The sequence below is a fragment of the Elephantulus edwardii genome, unplaced genomic scaffold (assembly GCF_000299155.1).
Source record: "Elephantulus edwardii isolate Elephantulus edwardi_28Jun2011 unplaced genomic scaffold, EleEdw1.0 scaffold00289, whole genome shotgun sequence".
Taxonomy (NCBI): Eukaryota; Metazoa; Chordata; class Mammalia; order Macroscelidea; family Macroscelididae; genus Elephantulus; species Elephantulus edwardii.
In genome coordinates, this window is record NW_006400039.1 from 1172807 (window position 1) to 1185444 (window position 12638).

At 61.9% G+C, this 12638-nt stretch overlaps 1 protein-coding gene across 2 annotated transcripts; it reads left to right on the top strand.

Annotated features, from left to right (window-relative positions):
- The first annotated feature begins 98 nt into the window (after positions 1-98).
- Positions 99-6147, top strand: LHX3 (LIM homeobox 3). Of its 2 annotated transcripts, none has more exons than XM_006900575.1 (6): positions 99-177; positions 3381-3552; positions 4154-4356; positions 4914-5065; positions 5172-5343; positions 5715-6147. In XM_006900575.1, the coding sequence occupies exons 1-6, from the start codon at positions 99-101 to the stop codon at positions 6122-6124; spliced, it is 1188 nt and encodes a 395-aa protein (XP_006900637.1). In that variant the 3' UTR covers positions 6125-6147. The 2 variants fall into 2 exon arrangements, with proteins under 2 accessions (XP_006900637.1, XP_006900636.1); XM_006900574.1 differs by lacking the exon at positions 99-177 and adding an exon at positions 1751-1882.
- Positions 6148-12638: the final 6491 nt, after the last annotated feature.

Below are 12638 nucleotides of genomic sequence, written 5' to 3' on the forward strand. Positions count from 1 at the left end.
GGACAGCGCGCGGCCCAGTGGCTCCGGAGCCCGCGGGACGCAGAGCACGAGGCGGGAGCGCACGGCCCGCTCACTGGGGCCCCGGCCCCGCGGCCGCGATGCTGCTGGACGCGGAGCGGGAACGCGGCCGGGAAAGGCCCGGGGCCCCCGCGGTCTGCACTTACGGCGGGAATCGGGGTAAGAGGCCCCTGCTCTGCTCAGCCCCGCGGACCTGAGCCTGGCAGGAGGGCCTGAGACCGAGAAAGGGCGAGGGTGACAGAGACAGGCAGGCCAGGAGGACGGGGCCAGGTTCGGAAGGAGATGGGCGCGACCCTGAGGCAGGTGCAGTGGAAGCGGGATCGTGGATCACTGAGCCTGGCGGCGGTCTGGGAGCGCGGCCGGCTTGGGGGTCGGGTTTGCGCGCTCAGAGCACCAAACTTGACAAGGAAGAGACTGCGAAGTTGCTGGGGTCAGGGGACACAGAGGAGAGCTGCCTATTCCACCCAGGCCCGACGCCACTCGGCTTCCGCGCTGAGCGCTGAGCCAGCCCCCCCCCCCTTCCAGTGGCAGAAGCTGGAGGCTCTGTCGCCTTCCCGCCCAGCTCGCCCTCCCCAAGGGCCTTTCGATTGCACGGACGTTGGACAATAATGGAGGCATTGTTGGCGCACCCGGCCAGATGCCGAGCGAGTGGGGCTGCTGCCTCAGGCCAGTACCCGTACACAGGAAGGATGCCCACAGGACAGGTTCACTTCCAGAGCCAGCGATGTGCACTATCATTCGTGGGGTGCAGGAGGGCTACCCACAGAGCACTGCTGGGCTGTCCCAGTAGCCAGTGAATTGCTGTTCTGGAGACCTGGGGCGGGCAGGGGCCGCACAGGCGGGATCCCCAGGCTGGAGGCCAGAGAGCAGCGTGAGCTTGCAGGGCCTGGAGGGTGGGATCAACCTACCGGTCCCCACATTTCCTGGGGACTTCTGACCTCCCCAGATCCTTTGTGAGGAGGGATTCTGAGATACTGAGGGCAGATGTATGCCACCTGGGCAGGGTGGCAGCCGGCTGGTTTGCCTTTCTGTGTGCAAAGATAGGTGGGCCCAGGAGTGGACAGACGTTAGGAAATCAGACTAGGACCACCAGGCACTGAATACCAGGAGAGTGCATGTCAGAAGTGTGAGGGCCCAGTGAGGAACCCCAAGACAGGTGGTAGTGGGTCATAGGAACTTCCTGGCCCTGCGGGGGACACTGGGCTAGTCGCTGTCTTGCCCCGTGCCCAGAGCCAGCAACGCCAGGGAGGCCTCAGAGGCCAGTCCGGAAACAGCCCTGCGGGCTGCACCGAGGCCTGGGTGCCACACTGTCCCATCTCCTCACCTCGCCTCTGGGCACACGATGCCCATCAGACGCAGTCCCCAAGCAGGGAGCACAGGTTCGGAAGGCCCATTCCTCCGCGACAGGGCAGCCAGGTCCCTCCCTGAACCGGGACTTCGAGGTCCCCACCCCTTGCGCACGCACAAACCAGGCCTTGGCCACACCGGTGCAGGAAGCCGCCGCGGGGCGCAGCCGAGGGGGAAGTCCCGGCTGGATTCCTCCCTACTGCCTCCACCTTCGGGGAGCTCCGCATACAGGCAGCAAGGCCCCAGCCGCGCGTCCCTGCGACCCCCCGGCCCCGCCCCGGCCCCGCCCCCGCGCGCCCCGCCCCCGCGCGACCGGAGCCTCTGGGCCGAGGGGCGGCCGCCCGCGCAGCACCCAGCGGGCGTCAGGAGTCGCCAGCAGGGCCCCGGGAAAGCGCGGGCCAGCGAGGGGCGGCAGCCGGGGCCATGGAGGCGCGAGGCGAGCTCGGGCCGGCCCGGGAGTCAGCGGGCGGCGACCTGCTGCTGGCGCTGCTGGCACGGAGGGAGGACCTGCGCAGAGGTGGGTGCCAGCAGAGGGTGGACGGGGGGAGACGAGGGAGCCATGAGGCCAGGACGAGCGTGAGCGCGAGGACCCAGTGTGTCTTGGCTCAGGGCTCCATCGAACTCTACACGCTGGTCGAGTCAGGTGGAGGCCCACTTGGAGCCCAGGACCACCCCGCCACCACCTGGGCCCTAGGACCAAGGGGTGCAGGGGACAACTGTTATTAAGCCCAGCGACTGAGGGCCAGGAGGACCCAGCTCTCAGCTCCCCACTTTAAAAGAAGGAAAATACACAGGGACAGGTGCGCTGAGCTTGGTGTGTTCAGCACCCCAATTCGAGTTTGATTGAGGCACATACACAGCCTGTTCCATTCACCTGGACCCCGACTTCCTGGTGACACCAGCCAGTGTTCAGGCTTTCTCGTCTCTTTTCCTGGAGCTCCCGGGGAAAGGCCCTAGCCTGCCCACAGGATGAGGCTGGGGCACGGGCTGTGCATCTGAAGAGGGTTTCATCTAGGCTGCGAAGTGGCTTCTAGTTATTTCTTTCCCTAGGATCCAGGGAGGGACTGGCCGAGGGAGTGGGAAGGTGGGCAGGAGGACAGATGGGAACAGGTGCAGAGGCTGGGGTCCTCAGAATCGCCACAATGCCACGTAAGACCGAGGTCACCAGGTTTCACCAGGAAGCTCGTCGGGGAGGGCGAGCGCGCGGCTGCCTCAGAGGCACAAGCGAGGTGCTGTCCGCACTTCGGTGCTGAACATCCTGGCAGAGCCTGTGACCTGCTGTGGCCTCTGGATGAGAGCTGGGCGAGGGTGGACCGCGCCCCAGGGCCGAGGGTTTTGTGTGATGCGGGATACATCACAGTCTTCACGCTGCCGCGGAAGGAGAGTGAAGCTCGCTTTTCTAGAACAGGGACCCAGAGGCAGGGTCGCGGGGACCTGGCTACAGGGACCGGTCCTGCTGGGCTATCCCTCTTCCTCAGGCTTTTTTGAACGACACTATGTGCTCGGCCTAGAAGCCCCCCACACACCAGGAAGCATGACCAGGACAGAACGGGCGTTGGGGGAACCTAGGCTGCGGGCAGGCCCACTGGTCACCACACACAGTGACCCCACACCTGGACCTGAGGTCCACTCAGTGCGGTCAGAGAGGCACTGGACAGTGGGTTGGGCTGGTGTCTGGGATGAAATGGGAAGGAGGCACAGGTACCCTGAACCTGGTGGCCGTAAGGACATTTTCTGCTGGCCTTTCAAGTGTCCAGCCTTCACAAGCGGTCCCCTGAAGCTCATCTCCAGTCGTGTAACTGAGGAGCAGTCAGATGGGGTCCAGGCTGTCTGCTGGCGCCTCTCTGTCCTCCCCGCAGCTGGGGGAGTTGTCTGGGGTCCTGTGGGGATCAGGGTCAGGCCACCCTGCTCTGTGAATCAGGAGTCTCCAGCTTGCTGGGCAGGAGTTTGCCGGCAACACTGGGTCCTGGGAGGGGAGCCCCGTCTGGCACCAACCTAACCTGCTCTGACCCCAGAGATACCCCTGTGCGCCGGCTGCGACCAGCACATCCTGGACCGGTTCATCCTCAAAGCCCTGGACCGCCACTGGCACAGCAAGTGCCTCAAGTGCAGCGACTGCCACACTCCACTGGCCGAGCGCTGCTTCAGCCGCGGGGAGAGCGTGTACTGCAAGGACGACTTCTTCAAGTGAGTGCCGCGGAGCGCGGCGGCTTTCCCCAAGGCTGGTGGTACAAGCATGCCCTGGGAGAGGGGGTCAGGGTGCGGCTGTCCCAGGGACACCCCTAAAACTCCCTCAGCAGAGCCACCAAATCTAGAGGCCCCTAGACACTTTCACCTCCAAATCCCAGCCCCTTCTGCTGACCCAGGCTGAGCACCCGCGGAGATAAGTGAGCTCAGGATGGGACTTCTTCTTGAGTGGCCCGCCTGGGGTAGGACACCAGCAAATAGTATTTGCAAAAAGGAAAAGTAATTTTGTATATTTCGTAAACCGATGAGGCAGTTCTTAGAAAAGAAACTCCACATCTGGAGAAGTTACTATCTTGTTTTTTCGTTCCTGGGGAGAGTCTGACCCTGCCGCCGGGGCGTAGGCTCCTGGGCCTGGCGCGATTTTACCACTTCGAATCCAGCGCAGAGGGAGCTTCCAGAAGCTGAGGTTCTTCCCTGGGATCTGAGCGCCGCGAGGGCAGCCAGGGTGAGGGCCTTGCCCTCTGGTCCGCTCTGCGTCGCGCCGTGCGCTCTAGACCCGCTCCGGGCGAAGGAGCGCTGAGCCGCGCCTGTGCCTCCACAGGCGCTTCGGGACCAAGTGTGCCGCGTGCCAGCTGGGCATCCCGCCCACGCAGGTGGTGCGCCGCGCCCAGGACTTCGTGTACCACCTGCACTGCTTTGCCTGCGTGGTGTGTAAGCGGCAGCTCGCCACGGGCGACGAGTTCTACCTCATGGAGGACAGCCGGCTCGTGTGCAAGGCGGACTATGAGACGGCCAAGCAACGGGGTCAGTGCGGGCGCGTCACGCCTTCCACAGCCCCATCCTTAGTTGGGGTCCGCAGCGGCTCCGGAACAGGGGCCTTCCCGCGGGGCTGGGGCGGTGGAAACCCCACGATGCGGCCTGGAAAGGGAATATTCGCGAAGCTCCAGGTCGCCGCGAGGCGGAGGCTGCGGGCTTGATGTCCCCTCAGTGCAGCACGCAAGGGAATTGTTCAGAATTGTCCAGAACCCTTGAGACTAAGGGCGCTTTGGTGGCCCCTTCCTGGGGAGCCACTAACACAAAGCCAGTGCCTTGCTGGCGGTTTGGGCGATGTCCTCCCTTGATATTTACAACTTCCGGAAGGGAAGGGTCGGTTCCGACTCCACGGCGCTGAGGTTTGGGCTTGAAATCCTTAATTCATCTAGAGGCTGGAGGGGCGACCTTCTGCCTGGGAGCCAGCGCCCTGCCTCCTCGCGGGGAGCTCACTCTCCCAGCCCCCCACTCACCGCGCGCTTCCCCGTCGGAGCGCCCGTCCGGCTGGGTGGGGCGGGGGACCGGCGCCTCACCCGCTTGTCTCTGCGCAGAGGCCGAGGCCACCGCCAAGCGGCCGCGCACGACCATCACGGCCAAGCAGCTGGAGACGCTAAAGACTGCATACAACAACTCGCCCAAGCCGGCGCGCCATGTGCGCGAGCAGCTTTCGTCCGAGACGGGCCTGGACATGCGCGTGGTGCAGGTCAGCCCCCGGCCCTGAGCGCCCGCGGTCGCGGGGCTCCCGGTTCTCACCGCGAATGGGAACCCGGGGCGGCGGCCGCTGCATCTCACGCGCCCTGCGCCCCCAGGTTTGGTTCCAGAACCGCCGCGCCAAGGAGAAGCGGCTCAAGAAGGACGCGGGCCGCCAGCGCTGGGGACAGTACTTCCGCAACCTGAAGCGCTCCCGCGGCAGCTCCAAGTCCGACAAGGACAGCGCTCCGGAGGAGGGCCAGGACAGCGACGCTGAGGTCTCCTTCACCGGTATGGCGGGGTGCGAGCCGCTTGGGGACTGGCTCCCCACTCCCGGGAGCAGCGCCGGTTCCTGACTTCCGGGCCTACAGTTTAACTTCAGACTGAGTGCGCACAGACCCTGGGCCCCTCTGTCCTGTCTGAAACTTGGGGGGGGGGGGCTGGACAGCCTGCCTCGGCTGGGGCACAGGATCCTCTCCTTCCTCTGGTGGAGGGGTCTCAGGCGACCTGGCAGTTCATTTTGGGGTGAGCTGGATTGAGTGGGTGCTGGAGGTGAGGAGGGAGCAGGACAGCATCAGATGAGCTCACAGAGCAGATGGTGGGAAGCAGGGACGGGTGCAACGCAGGGGCAGCGGCACTGAACCCCCTCGCTTCCCTTGCAGAGGAACCAGCCCTGGCCGAGATGGGCCCCGCCAACGGCCTCTACAGTAGCCTGGGGGAGCCCACCACGACTCTGGGCCGTGCCTCAGGGGCGCCGGTCGGCTTCTCACTGGAGCACGGAGGCCTGGCAGGTCCGGAGCCCTACCGAGAGCTGCGCCCGGCCAGTCCCTTCGGCGTCCCCCAGTCCCCTGCTGGTCTGCAGAGTTTGTCTGGCCCACAGCCCCTGCTCTCCAGCTTGGTGTATCCAGAAGCTGGCATAGGGCTCATGGCCCCGGGGGGACCCCCATCCATGAGGATGCTGGCCGGGAATGGACCCAGCTCTGACCTTTCCACGGGGAGCAGTGGAGGCTACCCTGACTTTCCTGCCAGCCCCGCATCCTGGCTGGATGAGGTGGACCACGCACAGTTCTGACCGAGGCCAGTCCACCACCCTGCGGAGGCTTGGGTTGCCTTGGGGCCATGCTCTGAACCCCCTAAGGCCCAGGGGTGCTGGAGGATGAGCCACAGACTGCCTCCAAGCTGCCCCCTCCCATCCTGGCCTGCAGCCTGGCTTGGTCTGCTTTGGACACCACTGGCCTGCCTGGTGGCCACCCAGCATGCTGGCGACTGTCGCCTTGTTTTGTAAGCAGATTGCTACCTTCATTGACCTATTAACTGAGTGCTCGCTGCTGCCGCCGCCAGGACAGCCAGGCCGCCTCCATAGCCCACCTGCCTCCCCTGCCTGGCTCAGCCCTCAGGCTGGGAAATGCTTCACTTTCTAACATTAAAAAGCAAACAAACAACTACCAATGTGCATTTGTGTTCCAGTGGAGACTGGGTTGTTTAAAGTGGCCCCAGAGATTAGAGGGAGCCTGAGCTCGCCTCGCCCGGCAGAGGTGACCCCACCAGGCCAGCGACATCCAGAGGTGACCAAGTGCTTCCTCCTCTTGGGGGTCTCTCTTCCCCACCCCTCAGATTGGCGGACTCTAGAATTTCTGTCCTTGAGGCGGCATAACTGCCAGGGCTCCTTCTCCAGGGTGATTCTTTCGAACAGCATCCTCAAGCCTTAAATTGTCACTCTCTACAGCCACCCTCAGAACCCCAGCTCAGCCGCCAACCCCACCCCGACTCCCTCCCAGTGGGCACAGGGCCCTCCAGAGGGCAGTGGGGAGGGGGCAGAGGTGGGGGCGGGCTGCCCTGCCTTCCCCATCACACGCTGTATGTGACGTGGTGACACTGAGCTGCACTGTCTGTATTCCGAGCTGTACCTGAAGAGCCCACCGGCCAGTCACTGCTGGTCTAACGTCCAGTATCTTTCATTTACTCTCCAGTGCACAGCGTTTACCAAGACTTGAATAAATTCTACATTAGTCAGGTTTCATCAATGGGAGGTTTAGTGAGACTGAGGACACGTGCAGGAGACAGAGGAGATGGGATGCAAGGGGGTGGGGGGGGGACATAGGCCAGCAGGCGGCCAGTTGAGACCAGGCAGGTCCTTGAAGGTCTGAGGAGCTGCTGGTTTCTCATCTGTGAGTTGTGACGATGGGTGCACGCCCATCCTCCTGAGAAGGGAGGTAAGGGATCAAACTGCCTACCCTTGATGGGCACAGAGGTGTGTGTGTGTGTGTGTGTGTGTGTGTGTGTGTGTTCCACACAGTCCTGGGAGAGGCAGGGCTGGGGCGCAGGCTGTCCCAGAATTGTGACAGACCAAGGCCCTGTGACAGCTGGGGCCTCACAGTGGTCAAAAGAGAGGTGGCTGGGGCCAGCTGGTCCTACCACTCCGTGGCCTGTGCCAGCCATGTGACCTTGGCCAAGTCACTGGACTTCCCTGAGCCTGAGTGGCTGATGGTAAGAGCTCCCTAGGAGAAGAGGAGGGTAGCATCCCTACCTGCATCACCCACCTGGCCAGGCAGTAGGTGGGGGACAGCCCCTGTGCAGAGGGGACAGGGCTGCAGCCCCACCTCTCAGAGCTCCACTGTCTCTCTCGACAGACTGTCCTCCCCGTTGCAGGCCCCCTCCCCCTTCTGCAGACCCCACTTCTCCTCCCCATAGACCCCTCTTCCCTCCCACAGACTTCCCCTCTCCCCCCAACTCCTCCTCTCCCTCCTGCGGACTCCCCCCCCCCCCCTGCAGACTCCCCCTTTCCTCCCTCCAGACCCCACTTCTCCCCCTTTGCAGACCTCACTTCTCCTGCAAACCCCTTCAGTCCTTGGGGGTCTGAGAAGACTGAGAGCAAAGTCAGGGATGAGCTGACCACAGGCTGGGAGCTGGGGGGTGGAGGGGTGAGGGGGGTCACCTGGATGGTCCCAGGAAGATGCAGGGGAGGGGGAGGAGAGACAGGTCCCATGGCTCTGGGGGAGCCTGTTAGGAAGCCAGGGAATTCAGCATCTGGGGGGATGGAGAGGAGTAGGGGCACTAAAGAGAAGACCTCGCTAGAGGGGCATGAAGCGCTAGAGGGGTGCTGGGCGGGGCGGGGGCAGAGGGGCAGCCGCTGCCTGCTCGCGGGAGGCGGGGAGCAGAGCCATAAATCGTCTGGATGCCCCCCACCCCCGCCGCGTCTGCGCCTCCAGCCCCTCCCCCAGGCCACCCGGGACCTTTTAGGCTCTGACAGGTTAATAAAGTGCCGAGTGTCCCCGAGGGGCCTCCGCCTGTTCGCGGCCTGGCCGGTGCGCTCGCTCCAGCTGGTGGAGCCTCCGTGATCCGGGGGCCGCGTGACGGGGAGGGGGCAGGGGTGGGACAGGGGATGAGGAGGGGCAGCAGGACAGGGGACAGGTTGGGGAGGGGGACAGGGAACGGGGAGGGGGCGTGGGGGAGCGGGGAGGGGTGGGGGTGTGGCGAGAGGACGGGAGAGGGTGGGGAGCGGGGTGGGGACATGGGGCAGGAGGCGAGGGCTCGGCATGAGGGGTCCTGGTGGAGAGTGGAAGCGACCAGGGACCCCTCGGATGAGCGCGGCTCTCTGCCCCGGGTCCCTAGCCTGTCCTCCCTTGTCTTGTAGGGGCGTTTCCACTCCAGGCCATGGACTGCCCTGTGACTGTCCACTATAGAAACAGAGGCAGAAAGAGGGACGCCCAGGCCACTCTAGGCCCCACGGTCAGTCAGACCAACTGGAGCCTGGACCCCAGGGCTAGGCGGAGCCTTCGCCCGGCTCGCTGGGAGTGGGGACCTCAGGAGGGGCTGCCCTTAATCTGTGGGCTCCAAGCCTCTGAAGGCTGGAGCTGGCCAGGACAGACGTCTGTCCCCCAAAACGTGCCAACGGCACTGTGAACCTGGGGTGCTGACAGGGCGTCCACCCCGGGCCTGGGACTGAGTGGGGTGCGGGAGTCCGGGTGGGGGCTGGGCTGGACAGCTCCGTGTGTCCCCGGATTGTATGTAGCTGAGAAATAAAACCACTTAGGCCAAGGTATGAAGGGGCCCCTCTCCTCAATAGGAACTCCCCAAAGGTTCCTGTGGTCAGTGTTGTTCTGAAGCCAATGAGGCCTGGTGACCTTCCCTGGGTTCCAGAGGCCTCTGGGGCAGGGTTAAGGTGGGGTGGGGGTAGCCGGTGTAATCCAGTTACAGACCTTTCAATTACTGAGGACTGAGCGCTTTAACCAACATACTACAGGGCCGGCTCCCTCCCATATCCAGGAAGGCTGGGGGCTTTGTCCAGTCCAACCCCTCTCCACCACTAGGGGACACACTGCCTCCTGCCCCAAATCCCTCAGTCAGGTTGCCCTCCTGGTGGGAAGGACCCCCCCCCCAGCCTGGCCTGGCTGCCCCCTCTGTGGGAAGGACCCCCTCTGTGGGAAGGGTTCAGAGAATGGCCTGGCAGAGTGGAGCATAAATCAGTGGGTGATCCCAGAAACCCATGTGGACCGCAGGCCCAGGAGCCCGGTGATCAATCCTTTAGCTCATAATTGTTTAGATTACTCCATGCAACATAAAACATTAATTTTAAGAAATTTAATAGAAAAAAGCTCTTTCAATACCAACGAGATAAATGGCAGTCAACAATGTGACCTTTCCCCACACCTTGGCGACATTGAATAATCTTAACGTTATTTGCATTTTCATTCTTTGTGGAAAAATGTTGACAAGCTTCTGGCGGTTGGGCGAGGTGTGCGTGCCGCCCCCCTAATTAATGGGGGAGCAGTGACTTCCTAAGTAGAACCTTCATCTGTCTGGGAGGGGCAGTGCCGCACCCACTCTCCCCCCGGCTGATACCATGCTGGGTCATTTTTCACCGTGAAAATGTTCCTCTCGGCCCTGAGAACTCAGGGGGACCGAGGACTAAGACAGAGCTGTCATATTCGGGCTGAGGAACACAGAGCTGGAGAGAAAATTCTGGAAGCTTTACACCTAGAAGTCTGTGTGAACATATAGCAGATGGGAGATGGCTACTCAGAGAGGCCACAGGTCCCCACCCCCCAAATCCAGCCACACCCACTCCATCAGCCAGCACCAACCCCAGTGATTGACAGACTGGACAGGGCCATGGGCAGCGTGCCCACAGTACTTCCAGGCTGTCAACTTTGTGCAGAGCAGCTATAGGGTTCCAGCCCCAAACTGGAAGTTCAGGTTAACAGCCAAGGGTTTCAAACAGTCTGCTGTCAGAGCTCCTGGCTCCAAACCCCCAGTTCCTGGAGACTTCCCCAGCCCCCTGCCAGGCCCCGGATGTGACTGCCCTCTGAGTCCAGGGCCAGTGTCTGGAAAGCTGGGCAGGAATCTGGGTGGGCAGCCAGGGTAGCCTGCTGTGTTTCAGCAAAGGAGCAGCACCGAGCACCAAGGTGAAATTAGGGTCAAGTGGACTCATGCACCTTCCAGTCCGGGCCACTCCTCGTGTCAGCTGTGTGGCCTTTGCCTTGTCACTTAACCTCTCTGAGTTGGTGACCAGTAGTACACCCCCTTCAGGTCACTGGGCAGAGCCAGGGCCAGGACGTGGGGCAGTGCTCTGTGACCATGGAGGGGATAGCGGGGCTTCCTCCAAGAAAGACGCTGTCCTGTCACGACCACGTGCAGATTGGTGGGATCCACTGTGCCCTGGCCAGTCACCAGGCCTGGCAGTCATCTAACACTGCTGTTGGCCATGCCTGTAAAGTGGACAGCCATGACAGTGACCTCATGAAGAAAGGCACCGTCAGTCAGAACCACAGGGGCCCCCACTCAGCCCCACTAGGGGGACAGATGTGAAGGGGGCCCTCCCCACTGCTGGTGACAGGGTGTACCACAGCAGCTCAGAGTTCTGCAGCAGGTCAGACAGGCAATCCCACAACCACCTGCGTTGGGGTTCACTCAGAGTGGGGTAACCCAACTGCCAGAATGGGATTGGACCCTGCAGTGCTAACGCTGACTTTTTACAATGCATCATCAAGCCTTCTTCCTGGGCCCTAACATTTCAGAGTGTAGCTGAAAGCTTAATTATTTTTGCCCCTTTGTGACGCTGCAATTCTCCACAACAATTCCACATCTGTCTCAGTTCTCCAGTGTTGCTGTGACAGGGACACACGGGTGGGTGGGTCTCAGTTCTCTGTGCTGCTGGGACAGGGACACCACAGGTGGGTGTGTCTCAGTTCTCTGTGCTGCTGGGACAGGGACACCACAGGTGTGTGTGTCTGTTCTCCAGTGCTGCCATTGTGGACCACACAGTGGTGATTACGAAGCTATGCAAACTTGGTTTTGATTTTTAAAAAGAGGCCAGTAAACCCTTCTCATATGAGTGAATGCAGGCGGAGCCTGAGGGCAGTGTGGAGATGAGAGACCCTTGATGACCTCAGTAAGGGTGATCAGGCCACACCCACCCCTCATCCAGACTGATGGGAGGGCCCTGATTGTCTGTGTCCCTCCCTCTCCCCCGCCACCTTCTTGGGAGCCCCAGAACAGGGCTGGATGCTGTGCAAGCCGTGCTCAGAGTTCCCACCCCCCCAGACAAGGCTGGTTTGCAGCAGCGCGACCTCCGCTCCTGCTGCCGCTGCTCTGGATTCACAGTGACCAGATTGGATGTTTACTAGTCCCCTCCCCCAGCTCGCCCACCCCCCAAAAAGGAGTGAGGCAGCAGTGGGCGGGGCGAGTGGGGGTTCAGTGAGTCACAGTCCTCAAGGCTCACAGCCCCAGCATTTGTAAAGGTCATTTGTAAAGTGTCCAGGGCCCCTGGTCTTTGTCCCCAACTGACTCCCTGACCAGAAGCCTTGTTTAACTTCCAGAGAGGTCAGAGGTTGGGGCCTGTAATGGTGGGATGACTTTGACACACACACCCTTCACAAGTGCCCCCTTCAATTCCTTTGCTTGGGGAACAATGGAGGCAGGGTGGGCGGGGCATGGGGGGGCTATGGGCAGCCACCTGCTGGGCTGGAGGGTCCTGGGGTGTCAGTGAGCAAGCTTTGTGCCCGTGTGGCCCCCTCCCCCATTCACCTCCCTCCAAGGTTGGCTTCTGGGGACCATCCTTAGAGTGAGAGTCCCCCAGACTTCAGCAGCTTCCTGGGGCTCACAGTAGGCAGACTTGTGTGGTTTGCACCCAGACCCTGGGGATAGGGGATGTGAGGGGAGGGTTGGAGCAGCTGGGGCAGAGGGGCCCCCAGGGAGGGATGCAGCATTCTGGCTGCATGCTGGTACACTGCCTTCCCCCACCCTAATCCTCAGAATGACAAGGTTTAAAGCTTAATTAGTAGGTTTCTCTTATGCAAACTTGGCTCATTAAACTAAGTGACTATTAGTTAAAAAGGACCCCGTGGGGGAGGGGAGGGGCTGCCAGGCGGAGATTGATTTGGGGCTCTTTGTCCACAGAGAAGCCTCTGGTCTGCCGATCTCCAGCAACAATGGTCTAGGTGGGGTGGGTACCCCCATGGGGGTCCACACAGCCTAGCTCAAGGCTCCTGGGCTCCCTTGAGAGTCTGCACCTTCTGCTATCATCAGAGCTCAACCTTGGACTCATTCTTGCAGCCTAAACCTGGACTCATTAGATCATTAGATCA